This window comes from Myxocyprinus asiaticus, chromosome 10 (assembly GCF_019703515.2).
Source record: "Myxocyprinus asiaticus isolate MX2 ecotype Aquarium Trade chromosome 10, UBuf_Myxa_2, whole genome shotgun sequence".
In the NCBI taxonomy this organism is placed as follows: domain Eukaryota; kingdom Metazoa; phylum Chordata; class Actinopteri; order Cypriniformes; family Catostomidae; genus Myxocyprinus; species Myxocyprinus asiaticus.
In genome coordinates this window covers 10307030-10329345 of record NC_059353.1, presented here as the reverse complement: position 1 = coordinate 10329345, position 22316 = coordinate 10307030, and the positions used below count along the sequence as shown (strand labels likewise).

The window sequence follows — 22316 nt, the reverse complement described above, 5'->3', positions numbered from 1 at the left end:
TACTTTAATTGACTGTGTGCGCATACACAGGCGGATGCTATATGCACACTACAAATGCTATGAGAGAATGGACTATTCAAGAGTTTAAACCCATATAGATGTCTTCATATTCCTTTTGACTTGACTTGTACAAATACGGATATTTCCTGACCTCCTCACACAAGCATCCTTGAAGTGCACATCCACTGTTGTTGTTTCTAAATTCGACTCCTGTTGTTTAGCAGCGATTACATCTTCTAGCGCTTCTTCATGACAGAAACTTTGAGTGTTGCCACCTAGTGGACCCCCTAATTAGTGCAAAGAATTATAAGCACATGCGCATACTGCGCGTTCAGAGTACACAGTTAGAAAAATCGGTTCCATATGCGTTTAGTGCTTGAGGAATTTGCTGATGACGAAATTTGCGTCATGCGTCCTACATCCACTTGTCATCAGCCTACTGTTCGCGTCTGACCAAAGTATACTTTGGGCTTTACAGTCTCTTAACATGTGAAACGAGAGACAGCACTGTGTTGCACTACAACTCCTGAGCTGCAGGTTTGCTATCAAGACCAATATATTTATTAAACACTTTTTTTGCCAAGCCAAGTGATAAGTTTAAAAAGCAGTCTGAAATGTTACTCAAACATTTAAGATAAAGGTTTGAGAACCTTTCCCACATGTAACTCTTATCATCACACTGTCCTAACCAGGTGCAAAGTTTCAAACAAGTCATTTTTCTATCCACACTAAATGCAAAATTGCAACACAATGTGACACCATTACAGAAAATCAGTACACATTTGATGTTCTGTTATAAAGAGCTGGATTTTAACCAATGAAAATTCACAGTGGGCGGGGCTACCCAAGACAACACAGTAGTGATGGGAAGATCAGATCATTTTACTGATTTGAATCTTTTAGTCTCGTTTAGCAAAATGAACAAATCTTTATTCAATCATTTCGTTCATTTGGGCAGGATTAAAATTAAAATGTTACATTTTCAATAGCCAAATCCTCCCCAACATGTCTACTTCCACAAACTTCGATTATAGTCCCAATAAGGAAAAACTGATAATGCAGCCAAGGACAAATTATGAGAAACAGAAATAATTAGTTCACCTCTGGAATCTTCTTGTCCGACCAGATGACTCGAGAGGTGAACTAATCATTTCTGTTTCCCGTGTGAGCAGTGCATAGTGTATACGGCTGTCACGTGACAAAAGAATGAATGACTCGGACCAAAATAGTTGAAAGGTGAACTAATCATTTCTATTTCCTGTACAGCGCCTATGCGGTTTTCACGTAACAAACAAACAATGGTTGCGCAATGCACATGCGCGGCCAACACAAAATGAACGAATCACTCTCTGAGACTACTCGTTCTTCTGAGTTACATAAAAGATTCGTTCAAAATGAACGACCCATCACTACAACACAGCAGAAATAGAAACAAAACAATCAACAAAATGTTCTGTGGCTTGATGCAGCTGGTTAGGACTCAAGCTATTACTTGTTGCTTTTTGTTTCGTTAATGTATAGATGTGGCCAAATGTACTCATCTGACATCAGAAAGTTGACCATTTTCTTTCACTGGAGAGTTCTCAAAGTATATTTTTATGGTAAAATACACTCTGTTATCTCAAAAGATCAATGAAAATGTGATTCCTCATGACATGACCCCTTTAAGGCTCGGTCACATTTACCTTTGCACAGCAAAATTCCGTGGGTGAAGAATTCATGGGTGGATCTTAAACAAGTGTGAAACCTAAAAAAAACCCTACCTGTTAAGCACCCTCTTTTTGTACTGCACTTTAGAGAGTTAAGTTATAAAGAAACTCAAATCATTTCCTCGTCCATTGTGAAAACTCAGCGCAGCTATGTACAAAGCACCGCCCACATGGAGGTCACTGCCAAACCAAGAAACTTCCTATTGCTCAATGCTACGAATTTCAATCTAAAGTTCATCAAACTTCGAAATTTGTGTAATGAAATTCATCCCCACTGGACGTCAATCAGGCGAAATTCCTGATCGTGTGGATTCCCATAGAGATGACTCTTCTTTTTTTTTGTGTGTGTGTGTGTGTGTGTGTGTGTGTGTGTGTGTGTTGAATTTTGCCATGCACAGATAAATGTGACTGCGCCTTTAAATTTGACAGTAAATAAGCACAATCCACATTTCAAATGAAAAAGCTTTATTACCCACAGCTTTTTACAGTGTACAGGTGTAGTGCATTAAGCTTTAATGTGTAAACTACTCAGCAACTTCACTGGGGGCACTAACAGTGTATTCACCATTGCAACTTATACTTACATAAATTATTAAATATCTTATTTGGCAAGATTTTACAACTGGGCAGGAAGAAAATAGAGAAGTCAGTGTGTTTCATTTGCCCACTACACTAAGAGATACAGGATGGAGGAACACTGCACAAGTAACAAAATATTCATCTGTTTAGTATGGCATGTACTCTGCATTATACAAGTAGCCTTAGATAACACAAAACAGCAACAGATAATTTGTGAAAGATAGGAATGAACACAAAAATAAGGTGAATAATAAGTACACAAGGGCAGACCATCTACAGCATTAATGATTACAATTACTGCAAGAGCACAGATGCATTTACAATCCTACTTAGAATGAGGCAGCGCGGATGGTTACGGCATGGTTGTGCCAACTCCTTTTCATTTATTCATTCACCCAAGCCTTAAGGAACCCATTTTCTTAAATTTACAAGGATAGGTCACCCAAAGAGACCCTTATGTCGTTCCAAACCCATATGCCCCCCCTCCCCTTGAAACACAGAGGTGTTAATGCTTACAGGGTGACTGAGAAAGTCATATGGAAGTATGAAGTCAAATGAGTTTGGAATGACATAAGGGCTAGTTAATGATGACAGATTCTTCATTTTTGGGTAAACGATTCCTTTAACTTCACTTTCTTCTCTCACATTATGGATTTGGTGATATGTACTACCACTTTCATATAGAAAAATTACCAACTAAACACAGTGTATGGCAATTTTTTGTCAAATATTTTAAAATAATGTAAACAATACTGCGTAAGTGTAGATCCAAACATATTTGGCAGCTCCGACATTGCATAACAGCATGAATACAAAAATGCATTTGCATTTTTTCCACTGTAACGAATCACTGGTAGTGTGAGCATATATGGTGTTGGCTGTATTTAAACCACGCACAAGAGAATGAGTCGGCACTGGAAATACCATGAAGAGGACATCCATGCAGACATAAAGAGAAATGCATAAAGCATGGACTGAAAGAACATCATGCATGCAACAGTCCAAAACTATTAAAGAATCCACAAAATAGAACAATGTCCAACTTTGACTGCCTCCATAATGTAATTTAAACTGTAACCTTTCTGAATGGTATCTGAGCAGAATCATGAAAATATAATTTCAAGGAACACTTTAAGTAAATAATGACCAATGTTTCTTTTTAGGGTGAATTATTCCTTTAAGCACAAAACTATTCATTAGGGCCCGATAGTTGTGTGTGCCCAACATCTACTAGCCTTTGGCGATCTATTCTATTACTGAAACATTGCAATAATAAAGAGACATTTTTTAGGTCTAGACAAAGCTATAGGGAATGGCCTGTCTAACCATTCCTCACTAAAGTGCAATATTTACGTGTAGTGCATACTAAAGGGCAGGCAGTGAGTCAGAGCAGGGTCAGCGTGGAAGAGGCTATTGATGAGTCCCTGCTGTAGTGTAAATCAGCACCAGACGGTGAGTCGTTCAGATATACTCACTGCAGATGTGTCCTTATATGCACTACTAGTGTGTCACAGTTACCTCCAATGTATGGACAATACCATGAGGCAAACAGAGGAAATTCCCCTCTCTAGATCCTTTTAAATGCTTACAAGGGGTTTCCTCAATTGGCGAAGCAGGTTTACATGTTCTGTGAACTGTTTAGCAGCTTCTCAATGTCGGCTTTAAAGTATATTTGTGTTTTTTAGTAACTTAGCAACAAAAATCACTTCTATAGTGATCTAAAACATGTTTGTTGTGGTGGATTTTAATTTATGGTCACTGGACCATGTACACTCTAATTGCAGTGTTTGGTGAATCAAATTTATTTTAATAGCATATTTACCGAACCAATGTATGGCGAATCATTTTAAACCATTATGAATTTACAGTATATAGCAACAGGATTTTTTTTTTTTTTTAAACAGATTATGGCATTACTATCTTGAAATAATGATTGGAAAAATTGTGTGAGATGCATAACAGGGGAGTGATTCTTTAAACAGCAACTATTTATAAGCGTCTTTCTAATTACTGTGAGACAAATCAATTGAACGATAGTTTTAAACCATTATGACTGGTATCCAAGTGTTGTTGCCAAAAATGTACTCAACAGGGCAAATATGATAATGAAATAATTGTCATAATTGCTCTTTGGTGTGTGTGTAATGGAATACCCTCCAGAAACATGGAGAAGTGGTGGATTGCTTGGCTGGGCCCTTCGACATGTGGAAACATCACCGCAAAAGAAAGGTATGAAGGTGACATAAGCTTTCCTGCAGCAATGGGGATTCCCTAACAAAACACCAACTCATCCGTCTTTTGTGTAAAAACACTACGGTGGGGTGTGAAAGCAAAACACATGGGTAGGAATCAGCGATGGCGCACCAAACGTGTGATATGCAGTCTAATCTTAAAGAAAACAACATGACAACAAAAAGAGAGGTGAAAGTAAGAAAAAAGTACTTTAAGAATTCTGGGATGCAATACACACACTTGAACGAACCACTCTTAGATTACTTTAGTTAATCTGGGTGGCCCCTGGGTGGCCACCGGTGCATAAACCGGTGCATAAGCAATACACAACACAAACACATTCCACTGGCGATGCCTTTAAATTTGGCAGATACATTGCAGATCACTGTAAAAGTGACAGGAAACTTCATAATTTTAATGGCTGACAGATGTCAGCAGTGTGTGATTGTGATTTATGCCTGTTCTAAAAGCCACTGGAAGAGGCTCTTGTGGCTGTGCCGCACATCTCCAGTCTCAGGGTCTTCCTCAGTGCGGCATTCTTCAAAGTATCTCAGCAGAGCCTGCAGGAGCTCCCCGACCCTGAACTCTCTCTCCCTTAGCCTTTGAGCCACAGCTGGCAGCTGGAGACAGAGAAAAACATACATAAAATGAAGCTACAAATTTGAATCTGAAATCTCATGGTAAGATACTGCTAGGGCTGGGCAATACAGCTAAAAGAAACTGATATTTTTACGCTTTTGACAATTTTCTATTTATATCTTTTATATTCTGTATTTTCTCTGGAATGGCTTAAAGGGATAGTCCATCCAAAACTGAAAATTCTCTCATCATTTACTCAACCTCATGCCATCCCAGATGTGTATGACACAAATGAAGATTCTTAGAAGAATATTTCAGCTCTGTAAGTCCAATGCAAGTGACTGGTGACCAGACCTTTCAAGCTCTAAAAAGCACATAAAGGCATCATAAAAGTAATCCATAAGACTCCAGCGGTTTAATCCATGTCTTCAGAATCAATCTAATCGGTTTTGGGTGAGAACAAACCAAAATCTAACTCCTTTTTCACTGTACAATTTGCCATTGCAGTTTCTAGGCACGATCATGATTTCAAGCTGACTTACACTTCTGAAAACATGGATTTAACCACAGGAGTTTTTTGGATTACTTTTATGCTGCTTCTATGTGCTTTTTGGAGCTTCAAAGTTTTGGTCACTATTCAACTGCATTGTATGGACCTACAGAGCTGAAATACTAAATTTTTTAACTTATTCATTAGTTAAAGTATTTATTAAAAATATTTCTTTTTTTTCCCCCAGAGGAACCGTCATTTCAACACAGTTATTATTGTCAAGTAGATTCAAAATGATTACTGCAAGAAGTAAAATACAGTAAAAGTCAAGCACTGTTTTTTGATAAATAAACTCAAGGAACAATCACAATAACAACTTTCAACCGCTTTGCCAACATAGATTTTTATTAAAACATTTTAATACATAAAAAAGCCACACAAAGACTTAATAACAAACAAACAAATCATTGAAACAGATTTTTTTTAGATTCATTAAAACAGACATTCATGGAATGACAGTTTGAATTGAATCACAGAAAAGAATGGAACCTACCAACGAAAGGGCCATTTCTGATGCTGAAGTTTAAATCAGAGATGCTTTTAAAACTCTTAATCTAATTTCTCTCATTCTTGTGAGTTGCAAGACAAGGTGAGATTGTGAAACTAGGCCAATAATATTGTCTTTAAGAATCTAAATGGCCAAATAAACACTGCACTGGAATCACTGTGATATTTATGATGTTGCTTAATTTTATATCACCTGCAAAATCATTTCAATTGCTCTGAAGTGGCCTAAACTGTTAACTGATTAAAATGACACCATTCTTATGATTGCAATATGGTTGTATATCATAATATTCATATATAGGTTATTTTTAAATTACAGTGAGGGAATTTTTGACTACCTGTAATCTTGAAAAATGACTGTAATCTTCTTTAACCTCATGAGTTCCCCGTGTGACTGCTGTGTGCATTTTCCATTTCTCTTTTTGATTTGTAACTAGTAGCACCTAATAAACAAGCAAAAAATAATAATTTCTAGAGCAAATAGTTTTCCTAAAAATGTACACTGGTGGCCAGAAGTTTGGAATAATGTACAGATTTTGCTGTTTCGGAAGGAAATTGGTACTTTAATTCACCAAAGTGGCATTCAACTGATCACAAAGTATAGTCAGGACATTACTGATGTAAAAAACAGCACCATCACTATTTGAAAAAAGTCATTTTTGATCAAATCTAGACAGGCCCCATTTCCAGCAGTCATCACTCCAACACCTTATCCTTGAGAAATCATGCTAAATTGATAATTTGGTACTAGAAAATCACTTGCCATTATATCAAACACAGCTGAAAGCTATTTGATTCATTAAATGAAGCTTAACATTGTCTTTGAGTTTGTTTTTGAGTTGCCACAGTATGCAATAGACTGGCATGTCTTAAGGTCAATATTAGGTCAAAAATGGCAAAACAAAAACAGCTTTCTCTTTCTCATCAGTCAATCATTGTTTTGAAGAATGAAGGCTATACAGTGCTTGAAATTGCCAAAAAACTGAAGATTTCATACAAAGGTGTACACTACAGTCTTCAAAGACAAAGGACAACTGGCTCTAACAAGGACAGAAAGAGATGTGGAAGGCCAAATGTACAACTAAACAAGAGGATAAGTACATCAGAGTCTCTAGTTTGAGAAATAGACACCTCACATGTCCTCAGCTGACAGCTTCATTGAATTCTACCCGCTCAACATCAGTTTCATGTACAACAGTAAAGAGAAGACTCAGGGGTGCAGGCCTTATGGGAAGAATTGCAAAGAAAAAGCCACTTTTGAAACAGAAAAACAGAAAGAAAAGGTTAGAGTGGGCAAAGAAACACAGACATTGGACAACAGATAATTGGAAAAGAGTGTTATGGATCTTAACCCCATTGAGCTTTTGTGGGATCAGCTAGACTGTAAGGGGTGTGAGAAGTGCCCAACAAGACAGTCACATCTATGGCAAGTGCTACAGGAAGTGTGGGGTGAAATGTCACCTGAGTATCTGGACAAACTGACAGCTAGAATGCCAAGGATCTGCACAGCTGTCACTGCTGCACGTGGAGGATTTTTTGATGAGAACTCTTTGAAGTAATTTCTGAAACTTTTTTTCAAATTGTAATAGTAATTTTTCACGTTATTAACCCTCTGGGGTATGAGGGTGTTTTGGGCCCTAGAGAAGTTTTGACATGCCTTGACATTTGTGCATTTTTCAGTTGCTTAAAAACATATTAATGGCTCAAGTCTGATAACACTGCATTCAGCACAAACTGGGCTACAATAATATGTGAACAACATGTATGTACATGTTTGTATTTTTGAGAAAATAATGTTTATGCGTGGTTTTTGAAAAAACAACAAATTTTAAGTTATTGAAATAAGGCCATATATCACATACTAAACATTTGTTCACAAGACTTTTGAGAACTGGATCTTGTAGCCTAGAGTTTTTGCTACAAAAATGATGATAAACCATCCTGATCACTCATTCATACAAAACAATATAGTCATTTAAGACACTTTTATTGACAGAAAGGCCATATGCGAGGAGGCGTGGATGACCATGAATATTGATGTTATTCACACCTGAGGAGACAAAGACCCCTCCCCTGAGAGAGAATGAATGTGAGGAGACTTAATGATTGAATGTATTGTTTGTAGCTTATTCACAAAATCAAGTTTAAGTTAAAAGAAGTAATCTGACTATACATTTTCTTTACATAAAGACTTTACTTAAAAATTTAGACCTACACTACCATTTAAAAGTTTTAGATCAGTAAGATTTTTTAATGTTTTTAAAAGAAGTCTCTTCTGCTCACCAAGGCTGCATTTATTTGATCCAAATACCGCAAAAACAGTGATATTGTGAAATATTTTTACTATTTAAAATAACTGTTTTCTATTTGAATATATTGTAAAATGCAATTTATTCCTGTGATCAAAGCTGAATTTTCAGCATCATTACTGCAGTCTTCAGGGTCACATGATCCTTCAGAAATCATTCTAATATGCTGATTTTCTAATATGGGCATATTTACAGCACATTTTACACATTTACACCCGAACAGATATTTGCAAGCACAAGCTTTGTTGATTATAATGAGGCAGCATAAACATTAGTTAAAATATAATCTAAACATTCATATTATTTTTATATCATATTTATATCATAGAGCATACAACTGAAATACCTGCTATAGCCGAAACAACAATCCTCGGCTGGATCAAGTCGCTCTTCAAAATGCAAACATTCATCGAAGTCCCGCTCTACTTCTGAGAAAAATGTGAACTCTTCATCACTATCCAGGAGCTTCCTCACCTGTGTAGCGTGCCATCTTCCAAACGCGCAGAAAAGTGAATGAACTCGATGCTTTTTAAGGCATTGTTGGGGGCGTTTACCATTTGCATTGATCGCCTCAGCACATCACCGTATGAATAGCGCGCTCTGCTGGTGGGTGTGATCTCATTAGGGATAATTAGCTGAGCCAGGAGAAACTGTACATTGCTTTGTTTAATACAGATTACATTACAGGAGAATATATGTTTTAAATTTGAATAGTTTTATTTAAAAGTAGACATTTTAAGCTTTCTTTAGACATATGTTTCATGTTTGTCTGATAAGTATTTGCGGAGTTTCAGTTCATTTTTGTGACGTGTTTCAGAAAGATGCTCGCAGATACAGAGACGGCTGAAAGCGCACCCTTTTTATTTTCTTTATTATACAAAAGCTCAAGGTTTTGTTGTTATTGCGAGTGTACATAAATAAAAGTAGACCCTTTATAGTCTCTAATTATGTCTTACACTTGCCCAAAAATGACGGAGTGTTTTAAGTTGTTTCCGCTGTTATGAGGAAAAAATCCAGCAGGACGTGCCGGTGCGTCCGTCGACCCCAGAGGGTTAATGTCCTGACTATACATTGTGATCAATTGAACGCCACTTTGGTGAATAAAAGTACCAATTTCTTTCCATAAAAGCAAAATCTGTACATTATTCCAAACTTTTGGCCACCAGTGTATGTACACATATGTGGACAGTGAGACTATGTTGTGAAATTTTAAATAAAACTAAGCTATAGAAAGTCAGATTGTTTATTATGTTTCCAGGAGTGTTGGTTATTCATGTTATTGAGAAGTTACAGACACTACAGCTGATTTTCTGTAAAGCTGAAAAAATAATTCTTATTCAAAGTAATGTCCAGCATCATCCAATCACTGCCAACCATGTTAAAATAAAATGTTGCATTATAAAATTCTGAATCCAAGTACTTATTACCATTGTCCCATGTCTGCCTGTTGAGTGATCCAAACACCATCTGAAGTCTGAAATTGAACGCACTTAGCTAAATAGAGAGCTATAGGATGCTCCCATGCTGCCTATTTAGTTACTTAACCTCCAGTGTGCTGCCTGTCTTCACTGGTCTCAGAACAGTTTGAAATGCACCTTATTTTTATCCTATCTCCATTTAAAGCCTCTGAAAGCAACATTTTCCAGCTTTTGGATAAACTCATTTATTCTCAATGTTAAAATGCACTGTAAATATATAGGAATGCATTTACTCATGTTAATGAATAGAACTGTATTGTACAGTGATGACAAAATTAAATATAACAAACTGTATAATAAATTGAAGCCAAATGACCCACAGATGTGTTAGAGTTGAAAGTTATTCAAAATAACTAACATGTTTTTTCTACTTTTGAGGAAATGCGTCCAAGTTTCCACATTTGTAGACATATGCTTATCAGGGCACTGATGCGCGAATAATTAACAGATTTTTTAATGCTGCATATTAAACGAAACTAGAGACTCTCTTCTTTACAACCAAACAGGTTTCAATGAAAAACCTTACAGAGATTTCTTACCAGAGACACTTTTGTTGACACAGCGTCCGTAGGAGCACTTCACGGAAATCAACGGCATGCTGTTGTGTCACGTGACTCGGTGCGGCAGAAGTTTAACCCTTAAATGACAGTCTAGAGTTATGTGAACAGAATTCAGTTGGTTTTTATTTATTTAAATTATGCGTTGCGTATAGCAAAGTCAAAATATAACGTCCACACATGTGCACGAGGTTAAACATTGTTTATTCAATATTAAAATGTTTATCGCGTGTCCTGGAATAAAGATCCAATCATGGCCTTTATCAGCCTCAAGTGGATTTTGGTATAATGTGTGATAGTGTGGATTTTGTTTTTGTTTTATGGTAATGACAGCAGTATTGGTGACAGTGATTATTTGTACAAAAAAAAAAGAAAAAAGAAAAAATGAAACTGAATTGTACACATTAACACTAAATTAATGAAAAGCATGAAAAAAGTGCCAAGTAGAATTTTAAATACATTTAGTATAGAGGGGATATAGTCTGGGTAGGGAACAAGCCCAAAATGGTAAAATTCTTGCAAATAATCCAAATAATTTAAAATATTTTAAAACATTTTTGAGGACAGAAAATTTACCCTTATTGAAGATTCACCCACTTTGTGAATTATTATAATGATAACACGCAGATTACTATGAGAAAATTCTGACCTGCTGGAGCTCTTGGGCAGAGTATTGGTTCAGCTTCATTAAAGGCAGATCAGCAATAGAGGCGGCTATCCACTGGAGCACTGCTGTCAGCTGGGGGTCCAGAGTCCGGCCCCTCACATCCGTACTCACTACCAGCAGCGCTCTTTCCGCCTGCCCATGTTCCTTTTCCACTCGCCCTGCTCCTTCATGGAGAAAAAACACACAATTTAATCCATACATACACACAAACCACAAACACCACAGTCACAGTAAATAGCTTACTTCAGCAAAGCAGTTTCCCACGCTCGATCTGTAAACTGGACCAGACACATAACTGAGCCTGAGCTCATCTGTTGACCCACATGGAGCCGCTCTGACAGTCAGGGGACTCAGGGACGTCAATAAATAGCAATGTGGCTTTGATGAGGGCCCGTCAAAGGTGCTCAGCCAAGTAAGACCACTTGAAATGAGTGGCAGCACAAATATAAGGGTTGATATTAGTCTACAGTTGAGGATTTATTACCAGTTGAGGTTTGAACAACAGACAAAAAAAACAAGGGGTGGGAATCTTTAGGCACCTCACGATTCTACTTGATTCGGGTTCAGGGCGTCACAATCTGATTCCAAAATTATTCTAAATCCATCTCAATTTTTCAGTAGCAGTCAGTGTAGGGGCATGTTGCCAAAGTACAGTTGAAGTCAGAAGTTTACATACACCTTAGCCAAATACATTTAAACTCAGTTTTTCACAATTCCTGACATTTAATCGTAGAAAACATTCCCTGTCTTAGGTCAGTTAGGATCACTACTTTATTTTAAGAATGTGAAATGTCAGAATAATAGAAGAGAGAATTATTTATTTCAGCTTTTATTTATTTCATCACATTCCCAGTGGGTCAGAAGTTTACATACACTTTGTTAGTATTTGGTAGCATTGCCTTTAAATTGTTTAATTTAGGTCAAATGTTTTGGAAAGCCTTCCACAAGCTTCTCACAATAAGTTGCTGGAATTTTGGCCCATTCCTCCAGACAGAACTGGTGTAACTGAGTCAGGTTTGTAGGCCTCCTTTCTCGCACATGCTTTTTCAGTTCTGACCACAAATTTTCTATCAGATTGAGGTCAGGGCTTTGTGATGGCCACTCCAATACCTTGACTTTGTTGTCCTTAAGCCATTTTGCCACAACTTTGGAGGTATGCTTGGGGTCATTGTCCATTTGGAAGACCCATTTGCGACCGAGCTTTAACTTCCTGGCTGATGTCTTGAGATGTTACTTCAATATATCCACATAATTTGACATTTGAAGATGCCATCTATTTTGTTAAGTGCACCAGTCCCTCCTGCAGCAAAGCACCCCCACAACATGATGTTGCCACCCCCATGCTTCACAGTTGGGTTGGTGTTCTTCGGCTTGCAAGCCTCACCCTTTTTCCTCCAAACATAACGATGGTCATTATGGCCAAACAGTTCAATTTTTGTTTCATTAGACCAGAGGACATTTCTCCAAAAAGTAAGATCCTTGTCCCCATGTGCACTTGCAAACTGTAGTCTGGCTATTTTTTTTTGGTGGTTTTGGAGCAGTGGCTTCTTCCTTGCTGAGCAGCCTTTCAGGTTATGTCGATATAGGACTCGTTTTACTGTGGATATAGATACTTTCCTCCAGCATCTTCACAAGGTCCTTTGCTGTTGTTCTGGGATTGATTTGCACTTTTTGCACCAAACTACGTTCATCTCTAGGAGACAGAATGTGTCTCCTTCTTGAGTGGTATGATGGCTGCGTGGTCCCATAGTGTTTATACTTGTGTACTATTGTTTGTACAGATACTATACAGTTTGTATTGTGGTACCTTCAGGCATTTGGAAATTGCTCCCAAGGATGAACCAGACTTGTGGAGGTCCACAATTTTTTTCTGAGGTCTTGGCTGATTTCTTTTGATTTTCCCATGATGTCAAGCAAAGAGGCACTGAGTTTGAAGGTAGGCCTTAAAATACATCCATAGGTACACCTCCAATCAGAAGCTAATTGTCTAAAGGCTTGACATAATTTTCTGGAATTTTCCAAGCTGCTTAAAGGCACAGTTAACTTAGTGTATGTAAATTTCTGACCCACTGGAATTGTGATATAGTCAATTAAAAGTGAAACAATCTGTCTGTAAACAATTGTTGAAAAAATGACTTGTGTCATGCACAAAGTAGATGTCCTAAACAACTTGCCAAAACTATAGTTTGCTAATATTAAATCTGTAGAGTGGTTAAAAAATTTGTTTTGATGACTTCAACCTAAGTCTATGTAAACTTCTGACTTCAACTGTATGTGTAAAAACTCCATATAAAAGCCAAACTAAAGTACTGTATGTCTGACCTGCCAACAGAAGTAGGAAAAAAACGGGTCTTATAAACAAGTATCTAAATGAAATGGCACATCAGGGCCTCCTTAAACTATGTTGTTGTCAACCAGCGTGCATCTTGTTTTGTGGCTGCCCATGAGAATGATCAACTTTCGAGCATGTGAAAGACTGTGTATGGCAATTGTGATTCCTATGTAAATACATATTCCCTTTAAATATAGAGCTCATCACACAAAATGTTGCTTGGTTGTTTTCTTTAAGATGGTGTATAATAAAGATCAGCCTTTTGTGTTCATGTCTTTGCACAATGTCAGCGCAACCTTTCATGGTTTACTATGCCGTTGCAGATTCCCATCATGTAATCTGTATCCGTTTTGTCCTCCGAATGCTTTACAATAACCATCATTAATAATATATTTTAATAATGATTATATATTTTGTGGATCGATCAAGATTTGTTTGAATACAGAATGTGTTTTCCCCACCCCTAATGAAAATTAGTTCTTGTTATTTACCACCCGAATCGTCCTTGGCCTCTGCTTCCTTCTCTTCAGTGTAGTCACTATAGGATGAAAAATATTACAGGTGTAAGAGAATGTTACTGACTGACTGAAGGGAAATATACCACAAACCATATGCAACATTCTCTCCCCCCACCCCAACACTTCCTACACACACAATTCTACCAACACATACACAAAGATTTGATTGACTAATCCCATTAGTGTCAGCCACAGAATGAAGAACAACAAAGGACCATTTGTTCCATGGTGATGTTAAAAGGTACAATCTCACAAATTCACAGAGACACATTTTCAGCACTTGCATGACATCATGCAGTAATTAGAGCAAGCCCATGCTGGCTATACTATGCCTCCTTCCATAGACCAACCTGTCTGGAGAGAAGGACAAATGTTCTTCATAAACCTCGCCTTCTAAACCCAGACTGCTCCAGCTACTGCTGTTTCCATTACTGCTGGGGGAAAAGAAGAGTGGAAGACACACTACAATATAATTTACTGTAAATCTAGTATACCTACCTTGAGCAAATATATAGAGGTAATATTTACTAGAGGTACACAAGAGGTCAATATATATATATATATATATATATATACACTCACCGGTCACTTTATTAGGTACACCTGTACATCTACTTATTCATGTGATTAACTAATTAGCCAATCGTGTGTAAGCAGTGTAATGTATACAATCATTCAGATATGGGTCAGGAGCTTCAGTTAATGTTCACATCAACCATCAGATTGGGGAAAAAATTTAATCTCAGTGATTTTGACCGTGGCATGATTGTTGGTGCCAGATGGGCTGGTTTGAGTATTTCTGTAACTGCTCATCACCTGGAATTTTCACACACAACAGTCTCTATAGAGTGTAAAGAGAATGGTACAAAAACACAACCAGCAGGCAGCAGTTCTGTGGACAGAAACGCCTTGTTGATGAGAGAGGTCAATGGAGAATGGCCAGACTGGTTCGAGCTGACAGAAAGGCTATGGTAACTCAGATAACCACTCTGTACAACTATAGTGAGCAGAATACCACACTGGGTTCCTGTCAGCCAAGAACAGAAAACTGAGGCTGTAGTGGGCCTACTATTTGTGTACCTCAGCAGAAATCCAGATTTCTCAGACCAGGCTATTTTTTTTCCAATCGTCTACTGTCCAATTTTGGTGAGCCTGTGCCCACTGCAGCTACAGTTTCCTGTTCCAAGCTGACAGTAGTGGTACCCGGAGGGGTCCTCTGCTGCTGTAGCCCATCCGCCTCAATGTTTGACGTGTTGTACATTCAGAAATGTTTTTCTGCATAGCACTGTTGTAACGCGTGTTTATTTGGGTTACTGTCACCTTCCTGTCAGCTTGGACCAGTCTGGCCATTCTCCTCTGACCTCTGTCATTAACAAGCCGTTTCTATCCACAGAACTGCCGCTCGCTGGATGTTTTTTGTTCTCTTTACATTCTAGAAACTGTTGTGCGTGAAAATCCCAGGAGATCAGCAGTTACAGAAATACTCAAACCAGCCATTCTGGCACCAACAATCATGCCACGGTCGAAATCATTCATTCATCACATTTTTCCTCAATCTGATGGTTGATGTGCACATTAACTGACGCTCCTGACCCAAATCTGCATGATTGTATACAGTACATGATTGGCTGATTAGATAATCACATGAATAAGTAGATGTACAGGTGTACCTAATGAAGTGGCCGATGAGTGTATATCATACATACTGTATGTCTTGATATTTGTCTTCATAGGTGTTTTTCCTGAAATTCTGCTTTTTTTAATCAGAGAAACAATCATTTCAACAAAACAGACATTGTACATGCAAACGATCAGAGTCTGAATGAGAGTTTTGAATTGATTCATTCAAATGGAACATTTAACTTTACAGGAACTGAATTGAACTAGCCTCAAGCTGTGCTTTTATACTGCTAAGTCATTAAAACATGTCTTTACACTTTGATCCTCACAAGTTGTGATAGAATGAAATAGTCTTAAAGACCAAATAAAAACTGCATTCAAATCACTGCAATATTCTCTTTGTATATTCCTGGCAAAATCATTGCAAATATATTGTGAATATTTAATATATCACACGCAGCCCTAATGAGAAATCTACTATGTAGACCTACCTGATCTATACAGCATGTTAGGGCTTCTCTCAAGACAACACATCTGTATTTGAATTCACTGAGGATTTTTGGAATTGATTACACTAGAAACACTGCCTCAAGCTGACAACCACACCTTTCATAAATATTGTGATACCTTCATGGTATTTTTGGCTGTCCAAAACAATAGTTGCTCATACATTCTAACTTGTAGCATCTTGGGAGATATTAAAATGTCGATCAAATTTGCTCCCATTAAGACACTATATCCAAAAACAACTCAAAACTATGCCTGCCTTTGAAAGACAAGACCGTATTAGTCAGTAATCATCTTCTGAGGCCAAAGACATTTTATTGAGAGTGAAAAACATAACCCCTTAATGCTTATCTGGAAACCGCCCTAGGTATTCCCCAGGAAATTTGGACAACAGTGATATAATTGGCATCTTTGACTTCAAAGAAATCTTTAAACAGTTTTTGTACAAAAGAAAGAAAACAATAAAACAATTTTCAGCAATAATGTGTCATAGGCTTCCCTAAACCAAAACTGATAAAACTTAGACCAAACATGAGAATTCAGACAAAACATCTGTTGGAAAAACTGCAAATGTTAAAAAATGGACCAAAACACTTTGAAAACAAACTTATAGAATGTCTAACATTTGACACTGACTTAGTTCGACCACTTTATTGAACTGAAATCTCTTCTCTCAATATTCCTTTGCTGGTTTAATGCAGTCAATCCTTTGTAAATCCACCAAATTGTGCTTTTTACAATGGTTAGAGCCACATGCTTGTGAAAGGTGCAGTAGGAAGAAAGAAGAGTGTTTTTGAATGGGAGTGTGGTATTAATCAAACAGTAATGCTTTCACAAAAATGTTAAAATGAATTGCTCAGTATCTATAGCTTGTGCATTGTGTATATCTTGTGGTGGGACCTATTTACCTGTCACTTAGATGGTGAAAGCTGCTGGTCTCATCTGGGTGGTCTTCTTCAAAGCTCAAATTGGACCAACTACCAAGACTGTCATCACCAACACTCAAACTCAGCTGTTGACTCACGGTTGATTCTGTCACACTGACAACCTCCCTCCTAGAAGTACTGAAACATAAAAAGTCCAATCACGACAAGCCACTGACAAAAAAAAAAAATTTTAAATCCAGGAAACCCTTTTTTTCTTGAGTAACCGATGAGCAATTTTACAGGATAGACTTATTTGGGAAAGTTGTGTCATTTTACCCAAGGTTGACGTTTTGGCAGACGTTGGATAATGCGGATGTCATAATCTCTGTGGTGAGGCTTTCTGCAAAGCTTGCGCCATCGTGACCAATCCCACTGTCTGCATTCAGGCTGGTGCAGCTCAGTTCCTTTTTCGCTTTCTCAATAGCACTGGACACCATTTCCTCAGCAAAAGCAGCTCTCTTATCCAAATCAATGTGAATTCTAGGAATTTCTAGCCCAGTCACTGCATCGGAATCCTGTTGCCTCCTTTTTTTCAGTCCCTGGAAACTGCGACGACCATCTCTACTGCAAAACAGGCAATCTTGACCTTGGCAGTATCGGCAGGCTTGGTATGCCTTAGCCAGCTTTTCTGTGAAAGAATTCGGCTCTAGTGCCCTTCTGTCCCCAGCAGCCTGAAAACATCCCGGGCCCAGTGTCATTTCCAAAGTGTCATCGACAATTTTCCTGGCATAATGTTCAATCACTTGCATGACATTGTTGTTGCATTTGCCATCATTCAGGCTGCCAGTGCTATGATACAGCCTGTTAGTCTCTGTGTAAGGTAAAAGAGAGCATGAAAATGTACTTTTCATTACATTTTCTGGTAAGTCCTCCACATTGGATTTCCTGTAGAGGCAAGAATCAGTGAGAGATTTTGGCAGTCTAACTGATGACATTTGAAGCTTTCGTGTAACATCACATGTGATGTTGTAGGCCAGTGACTCGGCAAAGTTCACAAGTTCTACATATTCATTACTGCTAATGTCTTGACTGTATTGACAAGCACATGGCAGAGATTCACAAGAGGATCCATCTTTTCCATGAGTAAGTACAGATGACTTCGATATGGGAATTTGAGGAGCCTCGTGGCTACGATCATTGTGTAGACACCTAGAAGAGTGAAGCCTCAAAGGGGATCTCTGCTTTATTTTTCGTGCCGCATGAGCAAGGCCTGATTTAATCGATCGATAGGCCAAACGAGTGGCATACTGATCCAGTATAAGCTCTCGGTTGCCTCCCTCTTTCTTCAGGACCTTAATAAGGTATCCTGCATATTCATCAGTGACACTTTCACAGCTTGGATACTCTGATGACATCTTACTGGAACTGCCACTCTGAGAGTTATGGACTGATGCCTGGACATCACCAGACCACTGATGAGCCAAGCTTCCCAGAAGGGAGTCCTTGTAATCTCCACACTGAAGTTTGTCTGCAGAGCTTGCAGATCCTCTTTTTATTGTTTTGTGACGACAGTGGGTTGAACTCATCATCCTCTTTACATCATCGATGACTTCTCCAGCAACTTCTCCAGCATACGTCCACAAAGAATTCAACGTCTGCTCTGAGAACTGTGCGCTATGTAAGGCAACGCTGCCTTTGCTCTCATCACCCTCAGGCTTTTTTACCTCTCCAAAGCTTAGTGTGTCCATCTCAGTTGCCATGGAAACTATGTGGCATGCTAAACGCTCGGCATAATGGAGCGCACCCCTCTCAGTCACTCTGTTCCTGACATTAGGGTTCAGCTCCACCTGTGAGTTTCTGGAGTGCGGGCCATCTTCCTGGTCCTCCTCCTCATCTTCATTGCTACCAGCTTCTTCAGAAAGAGACCTAATGAGCTTGAGCACAAAATCTGCTTTGTCTGAAACTGAACCTGCTTTCTTGGAGTCGGTGGCAGCTGGGTAAAATGGGGTGGGTGGAGGGGTTGCAGGAGAGAATTCTTTTGCAAGTTTACCTTTGAGCTTTTTGGAGAAATGTCTGATCTGTTTCTCACTGTGCTCTTCCGATGGCTGCTGAGGGCTTGAGGGTGGAGTGCTTGGGGTTTCAACTGATTTTGTTCCATAGTTGCTGCTAAAGATCTCCTCTGCACCTACCTTTCTTCCACAACAGGAGGCAACTTCAAAACTGGGCACTTCTAATGTGTCCCTTCTCATGGCATGATGGACTTCTGAAGTGGGTTTGGAGACTGGACGTATACTTCTGGAGGTTAGGTCACAAGCGGCCTTTGACACTAAGTGAAAGGGTGCTCTCTGAGCTTGTGAACTCCAAGATGATGCATCATGTGATTTAACCGTGCCATGGCTTGGAGAGGATATATGCGCAGCTATAGTTTTGCTCAGAAAGTCTGTACAATCCTCCACTTTTTTCTTCACTTTTGTTGAAGAATGCATTAGATCAAATGCCTCACCTACTATGGTGTCCACCATATTGCCAGAGAAGTTCTGAAAAGTTTTGCCAATTGAGGGTTTGCCAGAATCATTTTCAGTGGATGGATTGCTAACTATTTCTTCAAAATTAGTATCCAGTTTTTTTGCAGGACCTGGCAATGATTCAGTCTGAGTTGCTGCAGAAGTATCTGAGGTTGAGTTTGAAGCATCCCCTTCACAACAAATGCTTATTTTAGGGCTGGTCTGGCATATGTGACCAATACTGGATATATACAGAGAAGGTTCCTTTGAGTTTTGTACATGAGATATGACCTGGCCAGCCACAGGTACTGAAACACAACTGGCCATACCTGACACACAATACAAGGCGTTCTTTACTGTGCAAACATCCTGCTCTTGGTTGCCAGCATCTTCTAGAGCTTGAGACCCAGGATAACTGGTCTGGGCACTGCAGGTCTTTGTGATTAGAGAAGTATCTTCAGCACTTACATAGCATACGTTATCCACTGACACGCTGATGGCTGCCTGTGTAGTGAAAGTCACGTCAGCTTGTGAGAGCTCTATAAAAGCCTCTTGGAGAACTGACTCTGAAAGGTCAGAGGCATAGGAAGAAACCACTTCTTCCTCTTGTTCAAAAGACCAGTCGCTTGGTGTAAGAGGTGTAGAGGGATGTGAAAATTGACAAACCTCCATAATTCCTTCAAACACTAACTCCTCAGCAAGATCTGCTGCAAATCGAGTGACAGTGTTGTTGAAAATCTGCTTTTTCACAAACAGAAAGTCTTTGAGGGCTCCAGAAATGGCTTCCCCTACAAGGAAACTGGCCAGTCCATTTATGGCACGCTCTTTTAGCACATATGCATGGCGCATGCCTATCTCATGAAAGGCCATTTGAAATACTGAAGAAGTCAGCCTTGCAGCCAAATGGCAAAGTGTAGTGGTACAGGAGGACACTCCTTTCTGCAAGTCCTTTAAGGCACTTCCAAGGCTTATTTCAACCAAGTCTGTAGCAAATTTCTGAATCCCATCCTTCAGAGACTGTGATTGGGATTTGGTGATGGTGACTGTCTCCTGAATGTCTGACAGCTTCATCAGATGCCCATTAGTGTTTTTGAACTCCTTGTGACACACACAGCTCAAGTTCTTATTAATGTTAAAATCAACAGGGGAGGAGTATCCACACACAGATCCGAGGATTTCTCTTGACAGGTTATTGGCAAAGTCAGAGTACGTTTTGTAAAGGGAGCAAAGGTCCTGTGGTTTACGTAATTCAGAGCTATCACCATCAGCTTTCCAAAAATACTCCAAGGACCCTCCTTCTCCCAGGGGGCTAAATGCCGATGAAAGAACTGGACTGAAGAGCGGCCCACTTTCCTCACAGGGAGTCCTTGCCAGCCGTGGGGAATCTGGTGCATCGGAGTGAATACTGTATGGTGATTCTGGCTTGAGTGGAGTTGGTTTCTTGACATTGGCTGGGAGAGTTCTATGATCAAACTTGTGAGGGTTCATTGCTGGGTTGGAGCACACCCTCAACACAAATTTACATCCCGAGTTGTCAATATGCTTTTTCTCTGCTTGACCAGGGAGGGGTTGTTCTTTTAGGACCTTGATGTTGGAATCAAAAGTATGGTCAAGTTCATCAAACTGATCAAAGCTGTCGAAAAATTCACTGACTTCTGAGTCAGAGTCTTCCACACCCTCCTTTAAAACGGGGATCTTGGGAATGTCAAGTTTTGCTTTAAGACTTTTCTGATATCCAACTTCATCCAGAAATATAATAGGGCTGGGACTGGAGCAGTCTGAGTCATCTGACTCTGTAAGGGATGGGGAGGTAGCAAGTCCCTTTGGTGGGCTACTAGGTGTGTACGAGGTCTCTGAATCCTCAGGCCATACGGACTTTAGGACAGATTCTGCCACTTTTGCGGTGGACTTTTGCTTGCACACTGACTTTTTGTGTATGGAACTTATTATGATGCGAGATCCTGGTAAGTCTTTTAAATGAGAGGGGGCAGTCTGGGAGGCCACGTCTCTGAGGTTCTGCTGAATATTGGCACCTGCAAAGTCAGAGAACAGAGAAAAAAGCAGAGCTAGCATTTGTACATGCTCACATCTTTTTCTCTTAAAGCTTTTATGGTGCCTAATTTGGTCACTAGCTATTTAGTAAATGGTTCTTTTTCAAAATAGCTAAAAGGGCATTTTGTGCACAGATAGTCCTACTTGAGAAACCTGGGGTTAAATAATGACAACGAGATATACTAGTAATTATTCAAATATGTATATACCAAAAAAGTAGGTTTGAAAAGTAACCAATGACTAATCACCTGTATTCTCCTCTTCAAGATGCTCAAAAGCAGTAACAAAGTCCTCTTCAATAGAGGAGACAGACTGATTGGTGTCATCATCCTCAGCTTGACATGATTCTGATGTGCCCCTCTGCAGAACCTGTAACTCCAGGGCATACCTTATCCCAGCAGTGTATCGAGCCAACAACCCCAGCAAGGTGCAAACACTAACCTGAGGAGTGGGGCTATGCCTCAATATACACAAGGCTCTTGAACAGCTGACCTGAGATTGAAAAAAAAATAAACAATTTATTAATATATCAATGTATTAATCAACTGTTGGAATGACATGATAAAAGCCTCTTACACAGCTCTCTACTTGGTTTTGATTGGTTAATCATGGCATTCTGTGTTTAAATATGTTTGTATAGTGACCTCTAAACTGTATACAGTAATTGACAGTTGTCACAGACAACTGATGTCCTACATAGCTGTGCTAGTGTCTCTTTTATTACTCCGCAGTCTTTTTCTTATTACTGTA

At 39.0% G+C, this 22316-nt stretch overlaps 1 protein-coding gene across 7 annotated transcripts in view; it reads right to left on the bottom strand.

Annotated features, from left to right (window-relative positions):
* Positions 1-2157: 2157 nt before the first annotated feature.
* Positions 2158-22316, bottom strand: part of akap11 (A kinase (PRKA) anchor protein 11) — a 39386-nt gene continuing 19227 nt past the window's right edge. For 2 of the 7 annotated variants that reach the window (XM_051708492.1, XM_051708494.1), the window contains exons 6-13: positions 21815-22058; positions 17347-21547; positions 17053-17208; positions 14368-14451; positions 13991-14037; positions 11150-11331; positions 6495-6599; positions 2158-5140 (exon numbers count right to left, since the gene is read on the bottom strand). In XM_051708492.1, coding sequence (XP_051564452.1) covers positions 4973-5140; positions 6495-6599; positions 11150-11331; positions 13991-14037; positions 14368-14451; positions 17053-17208; positions 17347-21547; positions 21815-22058 — 5187 coding nt within the window. In that variant the 3' untranslated portion in view covers positions 2158-4972. The remainder of the gene's footprint in view (positions 5141-6494; positions 6600-11149; positions 11332-13990; positions 14038-14367; positions 14452-17052; positions 17209-17346; positions 21548-21814; positions 22059-22316) is intronic. The other 5 variants (XM_051708496.1, XM_051708497.1, XM_051708493.1 and 2 more) reach the window with 4 other exon arrangements.